This window comes from Zychaea mexicana, assembly GCF_025766255.1.
Source record: "Zychaea mexicana strain RSA 1403 chromosome Unknown BDB00scaffold_20, whole genome shotgun sequence".
Lineage (NCBI taxonomy): Eukaryota > Fungi > Mucoromycota > Mucoromycetes > Mucorales > Lichtheimiaceae > Zychaea > Zychaea mexicana.
In genome coordinates this window covers 80893-99664 of record NW_026516683.1, presented here as the reverse complement: position 1 = coordinate 99664, position 18772 = coordinate 80893, and the positions used below count along the sequence as shown (strand labels likewise).

At 45.5% G+C, this 18772-nt stretch overlaps 3 protein-coding genes across 3 annotated transcripts; 1 reads left to right on the top strand and 2 right to left on the bottom strand.

The window, feature by feature from the left end:
• Nucleotides 1–2066: 2066 nt before the first annotated feature.
• BDB00DRAFT_786279 (HIT-like domain-containing protein) lies at nucleotides 2067–3024 on the bottom strand (the record flags this gene model as incomplete). Its single annotated transcript, XM_053120597.1, has 7 exons — nucleotides 2067–2201; nucleotides 2280–2303; nucleotides 2403–2518; nucleotides 2580–2595; nucleotides 2682–2724; nucleotides 2818–2859; nucleotides 2975–3024. The coding sequence occupies 7 exons, from the start codon at nucleotides 3022–3024 to the stop codon at nucleotides 2067–2069; spliced, it is 426 nt and encodes a 141-aa protein (XP_052981731.1).
• A 583-nt stretch (nucleotides 3025–3607) lies between these two features.
• On the bottom strand, nucleotides 3608–4144 carry BDB00DRAFT_745730 (uncharacterized protein; the record flags this gene model as incomplete). Its single annotated transcript, XM_053118534.1, has 2 exons — nucleotides 3608–3892; nucleotides 4007–4144. Coding segments are annotated over 2 exons (423 nt in total), but the record flags the coding sequence as incomplete, so codon positions are not given.
• Nucleotides 4145–5491: 1347 nt separating this feature from the next.
• On the top strand, nucleotides 5492–18764 carry BDB00DRAFT_870320 (uncharacterized protein; the record flags this gene model as incomplete). Its single annotated transcript, XM_053126692.1, has 15 exons — nucleotides 5492–5543; nucleotides 5638–5795; nucleotides 5904–6194; nucleotides 6287–6493; nucleotides 6579–6713; nucleotides 6813–6941; nucleotides 7008–7135; nucleotides 7244–7443; nucleotides 7535–7765; nucleotides 7849–15932; nucleotides 16017–16925; nucleotides 17001–17309; nucleotides 17405–17971; nucleotides 18054–18231; nucleotides 18331–18764. 15 exons carry the CDS (start codon nucleotides 5492–5494, stop codon nucleotides 18762–18764), a joined length of 12012 nt encoding a protein of 4003 aa, XP_052981729.1.
• Between the last annotated feature and the right edge of the window lie 8 nt (nucleotides 18765–18772).

The following is an 18772-nucleotide window of genomic DNA, read 5'->3' as shown; positions in this document are numbered from 1 at the left end:
TTTTATATACATGATGGGTTCGGTTCTTCGGTTCGATTCTCGGTTCTACGGTTCTCGTTGGTTCTAGTCGGTTCGGTTCGATTCCCTTCAAGAACCGAATCGAACCGAACCATGCGGATCCCTAGGGCTGAGGTACACGTCAGCTTATTGCTAGGTGGGTCGAGGTGCCCTTCAACTTATTCAAGGTGAGCTGAGGTGCCCTTCAGCTTATTGCTAGGCGAGTCGAGGTGCCCTTCATCTCATTTAAGGTGAGCTGAGGTACACGTCAGCTTATTGCTAGGTGAGTCGAGGTGCGCTTCAGCTCATTTAAATAGCCAATCCGATAGCCCTCTTAAACATATGAGTTTTTTTCCAAAGGAGCTGGATACCTGGACAGCATATGTATGAGTTTTTGTCTACCTATCAGCCGTCCCTTCTTAGATGGCCTTACTTGTCAAAATAACTAGCTATTATCACACTTTTTAACGTAAAACTGCTCGATAACGCTGTTCTTTCCTAGATCTTACATGATGATTCTTTTCTCTGCCACGATAATGGCATACATAAGTTTTGTAATTGCTTCTTTTATTTCAAGTTTTTGGCCCTTTCCCAATATTACATGATGTCAGTTAATCAAGCAATTTTTTTGCTTACGTAGAGGAGTTTTTTACAGAGTCTACAAAGGTAACAATCACTTTAAAAGAACTCGTATGCATAAGTAGATAGCTGTCAAAACTTCTTCTCCCAGCTAGTTATGTTCTACTTGAAATTAATATAAAAAAACTTGTATGCTTAAGCATTCAGCTATCAGAACTTGTTACAGTTAGTTATGATCCACATAAACCAGGATGAAAAAACTCGTGATTCCCCAAGTTATTGAATGCTTGCTTGAGCATTACAGAGACAAATAGCGACAAACCCTCGTCGTTTAAATGTTTTTAATTTTCACCACACAATCCACTTTCAAAGGACTGTCATTCTTTAGGTCTGAGTAAAGCAAAAAAAGGGATAGTCCGTAAAAAGTGTTGTTCCGTCCTTGTCAAGCTTAATCATGGCAAGAGCAAATTCTAAGCCTTCAGCATAGCTGTTGCTCGCGTCAAACGCTATAGCTTCTTCTTGTACAGTTTGGTAAGCTTCGTACAGTGGAAGAAAAGAAAGAAAGAAAGAAAGAAGGAAGCGTGTGTGACCCAAAGGTTAAGTGATTATGTGTATATTAATGCAAGTTTGAATTAAAATATATAATTTATCCTAAGGTATCAATGTAAATACCAGTGCCGCTTCATAGCACAGTACTGCCCTATAGGAACTGACCGGAGCTGTGATGGCTGTCATATTAGATGTTTACTATAGTAATATCGTCAAAAAATTAGTGAACAAAGCATCAAAACGCGCTTTCTTCATACTTCTACATGTTTCCCTTGTGAGCTGTCCATAAACGACAGATCATCACTGGTGGTTTCCTGAATCCCAATACAGGCAGTAATAATAAGCTTCGTGCTTCCGTAATTGTCCGTCATGTGAATCGCACTGTCTTATGTGAAGAGGTTTGAAACCTTGTCAAGGAGTGTACGGTAATGTGCAAACGACACTCAGCTACGAATTCAGCATGCTGACAACCGCCCGCCTTTTGCGACCGGGAGTCAATAGTCGCTTGTTTACATGTGCGTCTTTATGGCTTGGCGTCGTCAAAGTGTGCATTATTTGCCTGAGATTCATTAGCCGTTTCTCTTTGTTGCCGTTGCACTGCTCGGGACTTGCGCTACGCGTTTCGCTGTTGCTATTGCTGCCACATAACACTACTAGCAAGAGCAAGAGACTATTGTTAAACTCACAGGGAAGAAATTATTATCGAGCTTCGATGTTGTGACGCCTTTGTCTTTTCTGTATGTGTGAGAGTGGGGGTATAAAAGTGTGTGTTGTGATACAACTTGGAATATGTGTGGTTTTTATACTTTCGAGCGAATGCTAACGAAGCATGATAAGTGTACTGACAGTTCAACATTTATTTTTGATTTGTTCTTGTTTCAAGATGAAATGGTAGATGGAACTGATGTTTGTACACAAAATAAATAAAACAGGCTCAGTTTTTACAGCTTCTCCTTGATGCGGTTTAAGGTACCCTTGAGCTTATCTTGAGAAGCTTCCTTCATGGGCCAGCCAACGATCAAACCTTCCTCCTTTCTAGGTTTGGGAATGATATGGAAATGAACGTGGGGAACGACCTAAAGCAAAAACGTATAACAATATGAGCAAACAGCTTACAAGCATACATATCGGTCTTGAGTGGGTAGATGCCATACCTGGTGAGCCATGGGACCATTGTTCTAAAGTAGTATGAAGGAGCAATATTCAGTATTATAAAATTTTTGTGATGAGCCGGAAGAAATAACTTCGACAAAAGAAAGATATTAAGTATATAGTACCTGAAGCAAGTTGTATTGCGCTTCATCAAGACCGCTGGCAAGTGCGACCTTTCGGGCAAGAGGCAAAATGTCGGCAAGATAGTCGTCAGGAATTTGATGGAAAAACTCGCCGTGGTCTAATACAGTGAAATGTATCGGTAAGGAAGACGTTCAATTAAAAGTGTCTTATTTGCTTACACTTGGGAATCACCAACTATAAAAAACACATTATTAATTACTCCCTCTTTCAATTGATACGTTTGCTTTTTCTTAAAATATTAACAGCCACAATAAACTTACGCAATGACCCTCGCTGATCGGATTGATATCCAGGAACGCGCAACTACACCATAGAAATAGGGAAACCGTCTTTATATTAATAAACCAGCATTTTCTCCAACTGGTTTAAAGTAGCCTAAAAAAAGAGAAAACTTACGCCTTATCGGTCTCGGCAATCTTGTGCGAAGGGATTTCGCCACTGTAATCATATAAAGAGGGTCGTGTGAGTTTGACCAATTGTTGTTGGCAGGTATAATTCATCCATTTCGGCAAGCAAGGTCAATGAGCGAGTATATTGAGTTAAGCAAGCATACCGAATAATTTTGCAGAAAATGCAGTCGTCAATCAAGTTGTTGTTTGTCATAATGGTGATGGGAAATGACTAAAGCGAGAACAAGGATTGAGGTTCTTCTCGTTTACAACGCGTGGTACTGTGGATTCTCGACTTGTGTAACCATAGACGGTGACGGAGGGGGTCGTCAACTTTATAGCCGTTCACACGCTCGTGCACGGCTGTTGCACTGCACCTTCACCCCTTTATTTGCTCAATAAGCCCTCAGTGGCTCCCGTGACTATTAATTCTAAACGTGAGCGTGCATAGTAAATGTACTTATTCAATGACAACCATGGTATCCATTGGACAAGTCCCTTTCCCAGTAATATGTCGTCACCGGAATTACGTTGCTATATATAGGCACCGGGTATGCATGAATTTCGATACATAGTCAGAGAATCAGTCGTATACAAGTATAGCCTTCATCAAGTATAGACTTCATAATAGGCTCTAATATATATATATATATATATATATATACAGTGTGGCTAGTAATTACAACAGTTAAACTACAATTTAAGAGAATCTATTATACGGAAGAAGATAAAGAATTAGTATAAACAAATATATCTTTTATATTTTACCAAGCAAAAACATCATGCTCACCCAATGGTGGACAAGGCAGTCGGACAGAGTTTCTGATGACTGCGGAAATTGGAAACCCAATAATACGAACAGTGGGTGTCAGCGAATAATTGACTACAAGATCCTTCTTTTCGCCACCCGTTAAACCGCATTTCTGAGATATGTCTAGCAGCATCTTCTGCTCCTCGTCTTTAGATGTGTCAAATTTTACTTTGAATGGAAACGTAAAGTTCGTCGTTGCATGAGAATTGATAGCAAGATTCGATAGCTCTCCTCCTCCAATCGATTTTGTAGGTGCTGTTGGATAATATGCCTTGTTTGTAGTAAATTAGTGAAAAGGAATGACAAAATCAATCATCGATCGACGGCAATAATAAGAAAAAGCGCTTGTTTCTTCCTTCTGATACTGTTTAATCACGATATATACCGTTGCCATAATTTTTTCAAATGTGACGCTTGCCATGTTTGGATTTACAACACCAATATTTAAGCCAATATTAATATCAAACGCATTGGTGCTCGTCTTGATGAAACGTGGCAGACCTGATGGATGATCCGTGAGGCCATAAAATTTGACCTGAGGAACCTTGAATTGCGTCGCAACAAAGGTGGTGGCGAATCCAGCAGCTGCAAAGAGTAGAAGAAAAAAGAAACAGCAAATACAACGCATCCAGTATGGAAAACACATACAACATGGACAGCATAGATGTCGTGTACATGATCTTCGCTTTGTGGGTACGATTTCAGCTGTTTCCGTGGGTTTCTTCTCACGAGGGTAGGGTATATCATTATAGTAAGCGTATCCTCCTGTGATTTAGACGATCATTATAGCAATGGTATTGTGCCGCCGTTACCGTTGATATGATATATAGGGAATGACAATGGTAAGTATTTACCTATGGACATTGTCTTTCGGAAGATAGAGGCACCACCATTTTTACCTGGCATATCACTCGCAGGATATGTTAAAGGGTTATGTGTGTACATTTTATTAGACTGTATACAAAAAACATATAAAGCAGAGAAAGAGCTGATGAAGTTTGCGATAGCGAATTATTATACCTGATAAAATAGCATTCCATTATCGTGCGTACGTGGTTGGATCGTTTTACCCTTTCTCTTCAGCCTGTTGCCTACCTCCTTAGTTGCATTGCTAACTTTTTTCGTTCTCTTATTTTTCCGTAAAGCTCTTGGTAATAATTTCAATTTACGATGATAGAGTTTCTCAAGGATAAAATAAACAAATGTGTCTAGCATACCGTAAGGCTTGTCCTTTGCAGTAATTCATCTACTAGAAAATAGTGCTACCTTAAAAAGTAACAGCAGGGAAATAATATGCCTTTATCGGACCACCAATTTAATAAAACGTCAAAAGATGATGATGTTGGATATGTCTTTAGATACCCCATCAGTATTAGTATCTTATTTTTTGATGAATCAGTAGAGAAAATAGATTCCGGGATCTGACACTCACTATATAGAAGAAGAGCCAAATCATGTGCCTGCTTTTGCTTGTAGGCGCGGTTGTTGGTGTGGGATTAATAAAACGGGTAACAGCAGTCCTAGTAAGTGAAATGGCAAAAGCGGTCCCATCACGTGACCCACAAATTCCTATAACTCTTGAATTTTTGAACGTCTCCCCGACGGTCCCTCTTTGCTGCCAAAACCGATTTCCATTAAATATTTACTCTGTGTGTGTAAAAAAAGCAGCCTTTTTCTTTGTTGTGTGTCAACTCCTCATTTCGCCACCACCACCACCACCACAACCACGACCACGACCACGTAAACGAGAACCTTGCCTTCTCTCTCACTCTCTCACCCTCTCTTCCTGCCCTCCGAATAACACCTACTACGATCGAACAAAGTTACTAGCCAGTTTTCTTACGCACTCACACGCACACGAACGACAGAAATGACAACAACACTTGAAGTATACGCGCACCGTCTGGGTGACCCCAAATTAGGTACAAAACAAAAAGCATGGCGAATAAAAGGCTAGGCCATCGTCCCATACTAATGGTATTTATTGAACGTGCCCTATTCAATCGTGTTATATAGCTGTCAGTCTAAAAGTTACGATCGCGAACGAACTACGAGATCAAGTTGAAATATTCCAAACCTTGGAGTACCCGAGGTTCTTACAGACTTTAATACCTGTATTCATTGACATACTGCAAAATGGCTCTCCGGTTTTCATCAGCAACGCACCCGAGCAGGTACAACGGATATCAATGAATATCATAATGCGTCTAGTAAAACAATGATAGAGTCGATTCTAACCATTCTTTTACTTCTTGTAATACAAACGTTTCTCCCCCTATTAGAAATTGCGAAATATCATACTGGAAATCATCTACCGACTGCCACAAACCGAACCGCTAAAAGAACATGCAACTGAGCTGTGCAAGACGTTGATGCACCTTTTACGAGTCGAGAACGAAGAAAACGCCGTCGTATGCGTCAAGATCATCATTGACTTGCATCGATCATTTCGCCATGTACTCGAAGATCAAGTCCAGCCATTCTTGGATATCGTCCAGGAAATATACCAAAACATGGAACAGACAGTCAAGGATGCATTCGACGCGCCTACAACTCCAGCTGGTGCAGTAACGGTAAGAACATTTCCAGTGCATTGTGTTATGATGTGATACGTCAGAGTTGTTGTTACTTGAAATGATGCTGAAAGCTTCGTTTTATGTATTAGCCTGGACCACACCCTCTTTTGGCAGCTTCACCACGGCCAATGTCTCCGGCGGCAGATACGCCCGAAACACCTTCCAAAGTTCTGCCCAAAGGTCTTTTCAGTTTTAAAGTACTCACTGAATGTCCCATCATCGTTGTACTCCTTTTCCAATCACATCGTAAATACGCAGGCGAAAACATCATGAAGTTCGTTCCACTTATTTTCCAGGTCAGTCCTTCTAGCAACCATATTCATGCTTCTTAGCGTTGCTACGTGTCTATATTAATCTCTCGTCTATCTTGACTCTCAACAGACCCTGAAGCTTGAAGCTCGACCACAACAAGAGGCTTCTGCTCAGGCACGGGCACGTGGTGAAGTGTTTGTGGGTGTTAGTCCAGAAATCCGAAACCGGTCCGTGTACAACGACTTTCTAGTTGCTCAAGTCAAGGTATGTTCTCCTTTCTTTTGTTGCATAGCACTTGCAATGCTGCTGTCATACAGCAATAGTACCAACGGTGGGTAAACTGAACTGAGTGTTATCTGCTAGACCATGTCATTTTTGGCTTACATCCTGCGAAGCTATAACCAAGTCCTCCGACCCTACCAAAATCAAATCCCTGAATTCGTACTTCGCCTTTTGCGAGAATGCCCTCCAGAATCATCCGCCACCCGAAAAGTAAGAAACAAGTCTAAAGAGCTCTTTACTCGTTGTGATGCTAATCGTATACTTTTTGTATCTTAGGAACTGCTTGTTGCCACACGACACATCTTATCCACCGACTTCCGCCAATCCTTCGTTTCTAAAATCGACTTGCTACTAAACGAAAAAGTCTTGATTGGAACAGGAGTAACATCACACGACACCTTACGGTATGTTTGTTTATATCTGAGTGGGAGGGATCCATATAGAACGGTGGTGCCGGATGTGATATTGGATCTCTAACAGTTGATGGATTGTATAAATTTATTATTACACAGACCGTTAGCCTACAGTATGCTTGCTGATTTGGTCCATCATATTCGATCAGACTTGAGCCCTCAACAACTTTTACGAACCGTATGCATCTATTCACGCAACCTCCACGACGCGACACTGGCACCAAGCATCCAAACAATGTGCGGCAAATTGCTTCTCAATTTGATCGACTGTATCATCAAAATACCGAACAAAGAAGACGGTAATTTCAGACGAAAAAAAGACCTCCAAACAGTTGAGGGTTTTAAAATCTTGTAAATACTGACAACAATATTATTCGCACCATCTATTAGGTCGCGAATTGTTAATGCGAATATTGGACGCCTTTGCAAGCAAGTTTGCCGCCCTCAACATCCAATTCAAGTCTTGCTTACGGCATTACAAAAAGAAAAAGCGAGCCGACACTGCTACTGAGTCCGATATGGACACGACAAGCAACGAGCTAGAAGATTTCGACTTTGATAAGAAAAGATCCATTCATACTGCCACATTTATTCCAGACTCGTCTCATGATGGCATCAAGGGTTAGTACCTTTCTTACTTATCACGACCTCTCAGGTTAAATAGCGTATGTTCTGACAACAATGAGAAAACTCAAATGGTGTAGATGGACGATTCTTGTTCAGAAACTTGGCTCTTGGTTTGAAGCCGTTGTTCATCGGCTTGCGACATTGTAATCCTCAACCGCCAGCAGGCTTTGAAGCCAACCCCCAAGCATACGGTCAATTTGCTCGCCGATTCTCACAAGACGACGTCGAGACCTTTTTACGCCTATTCCGAGAAGGATTGGTATGCTTCGAATACTACAATGTCGACAACTATGGCGCAGACTGCTCGCCGCCAAATCATGGTCGCAACGAACCCGAAAAGAGCGAAACATCCATCGGATCAAACGAACTGTCATTGAAACTCGGCACTCAAGCTTCGGGTGAAAAAGAGATCCTCGACATGTTTTCGATCGTGTTTACGCTGATTGATCCAGCCGTTTTCCAAGAAATCTTTGCATCACAAATCGAATTCTTTTTTGAACGGATGCTCGTCAACCCAATGCTAATTCATATCGCGCAGTACTTCTTGGTGACCGAGGTGTCGTCCCAAGGATTTGCTGGCATCTTGTTCCGCTTCTTGATCGATCGCATTGAACGGCTTGGTGACGACGACATGCATTATTCGGCCGTCATGCTGCATCTTTTCCGACTGGCATTTATGGCTGTCAACCTGTTCCCAGATGCAAACGAGTCGATCTTGCAACCTTATCTCGCCAACCTTGTCATGTCGTGTTTTAAGCTGTCAGCCAGAGCCAAAGAACCGGCCAACTACTTTTTGCTCTTACGCGCGCTTTTCAAGAGCATTGGTGGCGGTCGTTTCGAATTGCTGTACAAAGAAGTGTCCCCGTTGCTGCAAATACTATTGGAAAACCTCAACTCGCTCCTTACGCTCGCTCACAAGCCTGAAATGCGGAACTTGTTTGTTGAGCTTTGCTTGGCTGTGCCTGTTCGGCTGAGCACATTGTTGCCGTATCTTCCCTATTTGATGCGTCCTCTGGTGATTGCTCTGCAAGCAGATCAAGAATTGGTGTCTCAAGGTTTGCGTACAATGGAGCTGTGTAACGACAATCTCAACCCCGAGTTTCTTGATCATATCATGGCGCCTGTCATGAAGGAATTGATGGATGCCTTGTGGAGTCACTTGAAGCCGCTACCGTACAACCAGCAACACAGCCATGCCGCTATGCGCATCCTTGGCAAACTCGGTGGCCGTAATCGACGCATGCTCAAAAGTCCACCTAAGCTCGAATATAATTCTCGCATCGAAAGCGGCGTTTCTGTCGAGGTGACATTTGATCCGAACACGACACCATACACGCTACCTCTCGATAAATCGATGCAAGTGGCTGCCCGAACCTTGGAGCGGTCTGATGTCAGCCCATTTTACAAGAAATACGCATACGACTTCTTGAAGGCCAATTTAATTCTAATGCTCGAGCTGGATGAGGGAACAGAGGAATTACCGAAAGCACTGTATCAGCGCGTCAAGATGCAATTGCTTGATGATTCGGATGAAGAAGATGCAGATAATACGGCAGGATCTGGCTCTGGATCAAATGACGAGAACAACGAGGAGCAAGGCGACAAGTCAACACCGGCAGAAGGAGAAAGCACAGTCGTTGGTAATGCGCTCTTCGAGAATGGAATGAAACCGAAGCGCCTGTCTGGCAATGGATATACCAAGTACCTCTCGAAACGACTTGCTCAAGAAGATGCACTACGAACCATATTTGTCTCCATCATGAAAGCATCCACCATTCCGTCTCTGAGCGAAGAGGCCTGGGAATTCTTCCAGAGTGTTTGCCGTCATTTTACACTGCTGCATATTGGTGAGGCCATGGACGCACTCGAAGGTGGAAAAAAGCCATTGTCGGATATGATGGAAGAACGTTTGGCGGTACAAAATCTCAACACGACTGTACTCGTTGAAGCCGTGGTCGAAGTCATCTCTTCCGAGGATGGCAACTTACGTAAGCGTGCTGAACAAGTTTTGCAGCTTTGCTTCGACACTGCTGTCACTGTGCTGGGTGGCAAGGAAGCCGTGTCACGTCTTCCCATCTTCCGCGTGTTTGCATCACAGTTCTGCTCGTGCTGCTACAAGCAAGAATGGTATAAAAAACGCGGTGGCTGTCTGGGCATCAACATTATGAGCCACCAACTCGACATGGGAACCAAGTGGATGCGCGAACACGAGCTCGACTTTATTCGATCGCTGCTCTTTGTCCTCAAGGACGCGTCTCCCGAAATGGCCAACATCAACACCGCTGAAGCAACGCATACCTTATCGCACGTTCTCAAGGTGTGCAACCGGCCCGATGAAGAGGATTCGCAGGAAGCCCAACAGAAGTTTCATCATTTGATCTCGTTGCTCCTGAGCGAATTGTCCAACTCCAACAGCGCTGTCCGGGAAACCATTCAGTCGTCATTCCAGCTGCTCGCTGATCTTACTGGTAACGAGGTTACCGAGCTGCTGGCACCTGTGCGAGAACGCCTTGTTGCACCCATCTTTGCCAAACCTTTGCGCGCCTTGCCGTTTGCAATGCAGATCGGTCACATTGATGCCATCACTTACTGCTTGACGCTGCGTCCTCCGTTCCTAGATTTCAATGAAGAGTTGATCCGGTTGTTACACGAAGCATTGGCACTTGCAGATGCCGAGGATCAAGCACTTGTCAGTCGTAGCTCGCAATACAAGAATGCTACTTCGTTGATGAATTTACGCATCGTTTGCATCAAGTTGTTGTCTGCAGCCATGGCCTGCTCTGATTTCTCGAGTCAGCGACAAACACATACTCGGGCCCGTATAATTCAAGTCTTTTTCAAGTCGTTGTACTCTAAATCACCCGAAGTCGTCGAAGCCGCTCATCGTGGCTTAAAACAAGTGCTTGCCCAGCAGCACAAGTTGCCCAAGGAGCTGTTGCAACAAGGCCTTCGACCGATATTGACCACCTTGTCAAATCACAAGACGCTCAGTGTGGCTGGTTTAGAAGGTCTCGCTCGTCTTTTGGAGCTACTTACGAACTACTTTAAGGTCGAAATCGGTAAAAAGCTGTTGGACCACTTGAAGCAATGGGCTGATCCCAAGGTATTGCAAGAAGCTGCAGGCAAATCCTTGAACGAGAACCACGAAGTCAAAATCATTGTCGCCATTCTCAATATTTTCCACCTGCTTCCGGCGGCCGCACACATCTTTTTGAACGATCTTGTCACGGTCGTCATTGATATGGAAAAGGACATTCGTCGCACCGTGTCGAGTCCGTTCCGACCCAATTTGATCAAGTATCTAAACCGGTATCCTACCGAGACTGTGGCGTACTTTTACGAACGATTGGATCAGCCACAGCATAGCCGCTTGTTTGTCGATATCCTTGGTACCGAAAATGCTACGCCGTTGCGTGACGAAGTTGCCAAATCGCCCACCGAACTCGTCAACAAGACATTCAACGTCACAGATAATGCCACGATGCATTACCAGGGTGTGCTCATTGTACGCCAGATGATCAAATATGAGCCGGATTGGTTGGCTAGCCAGAAAGAAGTCTTGAGCTGCCTGCTCACATTGTGGCGCACACCGGCCCGTTTTGAGGATATGAAGAAAGAGGATCAGCAAGGTATCCAGGCTACACGCGAATCTTTCTACTTGGCGCAGATCTTTATCGCCTATCTTCGTTCTTCCCAGGACGACATCGAGGTTGTGTTTGACCTCGTTTCCTTGTTTGCGCATGAAACCGTGATGGACTTGTCGTTCTTGCGGGCATTCTTTTTGGAGGACGTGGCCATGAAGTTCACGACCGCTCGCAAGCGCAAGATGATGGATAAATTTTTGCAACTGTTCTCGGATTCGTCGTACTCAAACGCGCTCAAGATGATGGCACTGCGACATGTCATCAACCCTGCTTTGCTCGTCTCCTTTGTCAGCAGCGATAGTAGAGGATACACCGAGATTTTCGATGTCAAGATGATGGAGCAGCTCGATTTCAAGCTCTGGGGTCAACTCACCAAGGAATCGCTCGATGATAATCGATACGCAAAAGACTCCCTGCGTATCGAGCTGTTGCAACTCACGGCCATGATCGTCCAGTATGCGCCGCAGCTTTTGGCCGACCTGCGCAAAGAAGTCATCAAGTTTGGCTGGAACTATCTGCGACTCGAAGACGCCACAAGCAAGCAGTCTGCCTATGTTCTGATTGCGCGTTTCATTGCCGCCTACGAAACGCCAAGCAAGATTGCTATTCAGATCTATCAAGCTTTGCTCCGTGCCCATTTGTCAGAAGCTCGTGGTCTTGTCAAGCAAGGCCTGGATATCCTTGCGCCGGTGCTGCCTAAACGAGTGCCATTAAACAACGGCGAGCGAGTACCTACATGGGTGCGTTTGACGCGTAAGGTGGTGGTCGAAGATACTCACAGTATCTCACAAATGGTGAACGTGTACCAGCTCCTTGTCCGCCAGCCAGACCTGTTTTACGACTACCGCGAGCATTTCTTGCCTCAGATTGTTAATACTTTACCCAAGCTTGGACTGTTCCAGAATGCGACGCCCGAACACAAGCTGCTCACTGTGGAACTGTCTGAACTAATTATCAAGTGGGAAAGAACTCGTATGGAAGCACAGCCTAAGAAGGATGCAGACGGGGATACGCCCATGTCACCCAAGAGAAAGGCAACAGAAGCGGATACGACAGCAGCATCGCGCAAGAAGCTTCGTTCAGAATCCGGAGCAACAGCTACTACACCAGCAGCAGCTTCGTCGGCAACAACGCCAGGAGCATCAACATCATCGCCTGCGACCAGCAACGCTGAAGCAGGATCAGCCACTCCCACTACCACAGCTGCCACAGCAGCAAACAGTAGCAACGACAAAGAGTATGCACCCAACCTGGCATTACGCGAAAACCTCATCGGCTACCTGGTGCGATTGGCATGCACGATCTATAATCCTCAAGATATGATCCAGCGTCGATTGGTCCAACGGGTCTTGGAATTGATGAAGGAGTTTTTGAACGAGTCCATGTGGTCAGACGTGCATGTCAAGTTCTCTCATTTGGAACGCACGTTGACAGTCAAGGATATGAGCGAGATTCTGATCCCCAGCGTCTGCAGCGCACTTGAAGTGCTCAATATCGATATTGCGCACAAGCCATCCGAGTGGTTTATTGTCAACATGAACCAACTTTACCGATTGTTGGAAACTAGTGTGAAATCCGACCATGTCCGCATTCAAAACGTCCTCCATCCCGTGCTTGTACGCATCTTCCAAGCGATTCATGGCACGACACCCGCAGAGAACGCAGAGCAGGAACAGCAACATCCTGACGTGGCTGCATTTGTCTCGCTTGTCAACTCTACGATCACGGATGGCATGGGCAGCAATAGCAACAACGGTATCTATGCCGTTTTGAAATTACTTCAAGCTGCCAGCAGCAGTCGCAGCGAACACTTGGATCAATTTATTCCTGGTATCATCAAGCTCTTGCAGAAACTGACCAAGGAACACATGATGCCGCCGTCGCATGCCGGTTCATCGGGTGTAGGACAAGATTCTTCTGGAAACTTGCTGATTTTGGTCTTAATGTTGCTCAAGAAACGTATTTCCCATTTGGGCGATCAGCGTCGTTGGTTCCTGACCTACTCGATCCAGCTCATTGAAAAATCTTCGGATATCAATCTGTTGCGCACCATGTTGGAAATGTTGAGCGAATGGACGTTGGACAAGACAGAAACGTTCCCGACCATTAAGGAAAAAGCAGGCATGCTTGTCAAGATGATGACCGTCGAGCATCGCAACGATCAGAAATTGACGGAGGAATACCTGGATTTGGTGCTCAAAATCTACAGCAACCCATCGTTTGCTCGATCGGAGCTCACTGTGCGGTTGGAGAATGCCTTTTTGCTTGGCACGCGCAGCGATAATCCGCAAATCCGTACACAGTTCATGCGTGTATTTGATCGCAGCATTGCCCGCACTCTGTATGGACGCTTGAGCTATATCATTGGCGTGCAGAACTGGGAATTCCTTGCTCAGTCCTTCTGGTTACACCAAGCGTTGGATCTACTGCTCGGTGTGGTCAAGACCAATCCATCCGTTACTTTGCCACATACACTAAAGATTAAAGCAATCAGTATCGTCGGCGGCCAACAACAGGATGACCCTATGGACGTGGATGTGCCAGATCAGGTCCAAAAACTAGTCTCTCAACACCAAAAGTTTTTGAAGGAACTGCAAGGATATGATGTCAACAATGCTGTTTCGGCAGTGCGACAGCTACAATACCTGGATGACGAGCTGACACGCGAAATTTGGATTGATTTGTTCCCTATGTGCTGGACAAACTTGAGCGGCACCGAGCGCCACGATATGACCAAGCTGCTGATCAATTTGCTCACCAAGGACTATCACAGCAAGCAGGCAGAACGACGGCCTAATGTGATCCAGGCATTGCTTGCCGGTATTGCCAAAACGCCTTCAACCATGAAGTTCCCGCCACACTTGATCAAGTTCTTGGGCAAGACCCACGACGCATGGCACACCGCTATGGAGATTTTGCAACAGCCAGGTGTGATTGGCCGTGTCACCGATGCTTCCAAAGACGATCAAAACAATCGTGAGCGAACACTAGATGCATTGGCAGAACTTTATTCGGATCTCAACGAAGAGGACATGTTTGATGGATTATGGCGACGTCGCAGCACCTATAGCGAGACCAACGTGGCTGTATCATGCGAGCAAAGCGGTATGTGGATGCAGGCGCAAAACATGTATGAGAACGCACAGATCAAGGCGCGTAGCGGGGTATTGCCCTTTACCGAGTCCGAGTACATGCTCTGGGAAGACCATTGGATCGCTTGCACACAAAAGCTGCAGCAATGGGATATCTTGACCGATCTGGCCAAACACGACGGCAACATGAACCTCTTGCTCGAATGCTCGTGGCGTCTGTCGGAATGGACCGCTGAACGCGAATTGCTTGAACAATCATTGCAGCAGGTTGCTGATACGCCCACACCGCGCCACAAGGTGTTTGAAGCCTTTTTGTCACTGATCAAATCACAGTCCAACGATGACAGACTGTCTGAATTCACACGTATCTGTGAAGAAGGCGTCCAACTGTCGCTTCGCAAATGGCACGCGCTCCCACGCATCGTGGCTCAAAGCCATATTCCGCTCTTGCAAAACTTTCAACAGTTCCTCGAGCTGCAAGAGGCTAGCCAGATCTTTAGCAGTCTGATGACTACAACTGCACAGAATCTCGACCAACGATCGCAGGATCTCCGCAGTCTGTTGGGCACTTGGAGAGAACGGCTGCCAAACATGTGGGACGATATCAATGTATGGAGTGATCTTGTTGCCTGGCGACGACATATCTTTAGCGCCATCAACCGTACCTATCTGCCTCTGATCCCCTTGTTGCAACCACAGCAAGGTCCACCGAACGCTGGTACCGGCAACTCATTTGCTTATCGCGGCTATCACGAAACGGCCTGGATCATTAACCGCTTTGCTCATGTCGCTCGCAAGCACCAACTCTATGATGTATGCATCAACTACTTGACCAAGATCTACACACTGCCAAACATCGAGATTCAAGAAGCTTTCTTGAAGCTGCGCGAGCAAGCTAAATGCTACTATCAAAACCCAAATGAACTGACCGCCGGTCTCGACGTGATCAACAATACCAACTTGATGTACTTCACACACCAGCAAAAGGCCGAGTTCTTTACGCTCAAGGGCATGTTCCTTGCTCGATTGGATCATTTCAACGAAGCCAATGAATCGTTTGTTAACGCCGTCCAGATCGACTTGTCAATGCCACGCGCTTGGGCCGAATGGGGTCGATACAATGATCGTCGCTTCAAGGAAAATCCCAAAGATTTGAGCTGGGCAAACAATGCCGTGAGCTGCTATCTACAAGCAGCAGGTATCTACAAGAATGTAAAGGCACGCAAGTATCTTTTGCGCGTCTTGTGGCTCTTGAGTCTTGATGACCAAAGTGGTACGATCTCTATGGCGTTCGATGGATACAAGGGCGAATGGCCGGTCTGGTACTGGATTACGTTTATCCCACAGTTGTTGACAGCGCTGCAGCATCGTGAAGCAAGACACGCTCGCGCCATTCTTATCCGTATTGCCAAACAGTTTCCTCAAGTAAGTAGCGATTATATCGGGGTTTAGAAAAGTGAAAGATAAAGTGGTTTTGCATGAAATTGAAACCTTTTTTTTTGTGTTTAGGCCTTGCATTTCCAATTACGTACAGCCAAGGAAGAATTAATGAAACGTGTGCCATCTGCACAGTCGATGGATTCGATGCAAGGCTCCATGCAATCATCCGGCGAGGGTCTATCAATCAACACCAATACTGGTGCTAACAACAAGCTCAAGGAAGAGCCAATGACACCTTCTGCGACAGTGGCGGACGCCAAAGCAATGGCCGCACTCAAGACAGCAGCAGCCAATGCATCTTCTTCTTCTTCTGCGACCACCACCACAGCAAATGAAGGCGGCGATGTTTCCTCCTCCTCTTCTGCGGCTAACCAAGATCAAAACGCTGACTCAAGTAATGGTGGTGACAAGGGAGATGCCATGGACGAAGATAAAAAAGAGTCAGACGAAAAGAAGGATGGCGCAGCTACGCTTGTGAAGCAAGAGGATTCGAATGGAGATGAAACTGCACCTAGCGGAAGTAGTGCAGCTAATAAGGCTGCTGAAGGTGATCAGTCTGTGCCCCAACAACAAGACGCTAATGCTACTCCTGGTAATGGTGCTGACCAGACGCCTACAGCAGGAGCAGCCACGCCGAATAACAAGATTACGGATGACAAGGGTCAGCAATCGAACACACCTGCAGCAGCAGCAGCGGCGGCGGCGGCGGCAACGACAGCGGCAACAGTAGCAGCAAATGGTGGTCGTCCTAACAATATACAGCCATCCATGGGGGCAGGAACACCTGCTGCTATGCCCGGTCTAACCCCCAGTAGCGGCCATCCACTTGACGAGATTATGGCCATGTTAAAGACTGGCTATCCCTTGCTGGCTTTGTCGATGGAAACCATGGTGGATCAAATCCAACTCAAATTCAAGCCTCTTGCTGATGAGGATATGTACCGACTTGTTGTAGCACTGTATAATGAAGGCGCTCAGGTATATTTGCCTAGACACTTATCCCCCGCTCCTTTGACAATGGAAAAACTAATAATTACATTTTTCTTTTTTAAGCAACTGTTGTCCAGACTAACGAACCCAGGCGATACATTACAACTGACCCAGTCGACCGTCAACAACATTGCCCGTTTCGCAGAAAGCTTGTACCCTGGCCATATGAAGACGGCCTTTTACAACGATTTTGCTAAAGCCAAGCTCAATCTCGAAGAATATGTTGCCAAACTTCGATTGTGGCGGGACAAATTTGAAGCCATGTTGGATGCTCGTCCACGCAAGCAAAAGTTGGAAGCCTTGTCGTGTTATCTGGCCGAGTTCCACCATGCTCGTTTCGATGATGTTGAGATCCCAGGACAATATCTTTTGGTAAGAATACATATACCGTGTTGGGATTGATTAGTTGTCTGTCTATTTTTAGTAGTACAAGCTAGCCTAAGGCTAATATCTTTTTCTGTCTTTAGCTCAAGGATAATGCCAACGACTTTTTACGCATCGACCGGTTCATGCCTGAGGTGGAATTCATTCGTTGGGTGGGAACATGTTCTCGACGTCTTACGATCCGTGGTCACGACGGTAGTCTTCATCCGTTCCTGATCCAGAACCCAGCACCTCGACAGTTCCGTCGTGAAGAGCGTTTGATGCAACTGTTCCGTTTGCTGAATGGTGTTTTGGAACGTCGCAAGGAGAGCCGCATGCGCAACTTGTCGTTCCATCTGCCAGTGATTGTTCCCTTGGCGCCCAATGTTCGTATCGTTCAAGACGATCCATCCTACTATACCCTGCATGATATTTATGAAGATTATTGCGACGACGTCAACATGCACAAGGATGATCCGTTGGCTTTCTATGCTGAGAAGCTCAAGAACAACATTAGTACTATCAACAGCAACAGTAACAATAATGCAAATAATAGCACTACTACGCCCAACAAGGATGTTGTCGCCCAAAAGACAGAGTTGCTCAACTTGCGCATGGAAATCAACGACGAGATCAGCAATAGCATGGTGCCGTCTAACATTCTTAGCAAGGTAAAAATAAAAGGAAAGGAATGTGGAGTAACTCTTGGAACTAGTATGTAACTGACAGCTTTTTTTGGGGGGCTTATCACAGTACATGCTTCGCACCATGGGATCATACACCGACTATTACATGTTACGAAAGCAGTTCACTGCTCAATATGCAACAGCCACATTCATGACCTACATCTTCAGTGTGGGCCAACGTATGCCGTATCGCATCGCCATCTCTCGTAGCACGGGCGATGTGTGGATGATTGAATTTGTGCCGAGTAAGTGTACTATATTAGCTTTAAACCGGGTGTGTGCACGAAAAAGAAGTTTCTAGTGTAGCTGTATTGAGTTCATCTATTCTCATTTCACAATAACAGGCTTCAATCAAACAAACGCGACATTCAGTAACGGTGAACCTGTGCCCTTCCGCTTTACCCCGAACATCCAAGAGTTTATCACGCCTGTTGGTATCGAAGGACCTTTCACCAGCTGTCTTGTGGCCACGGCTCGCTGTCTTACCGAACCCGAACTCGAGTTGGATCAATATCTGGGACCGTTTGTACGTGACGAACTCATGACGTGGCACACAGCCAACAATCGCAGTGTCACAGATGCCCAGTTTAAGGAACGTGTCAATTCGAATGTGATGCAGATCGTCGCCAAGGCGCAGTTCTTGTCGTGTAAGGCTGACCGTGAAAAGACCATTAATGCCAACAAGCCCACCAACCAAAATGTGATTGATCTTATCTCACAAGCAAGCAACCCGCAAAAGATGGCACAAGTCGATTGTACATGGATGCCATGGCTGTAAAAACTAGC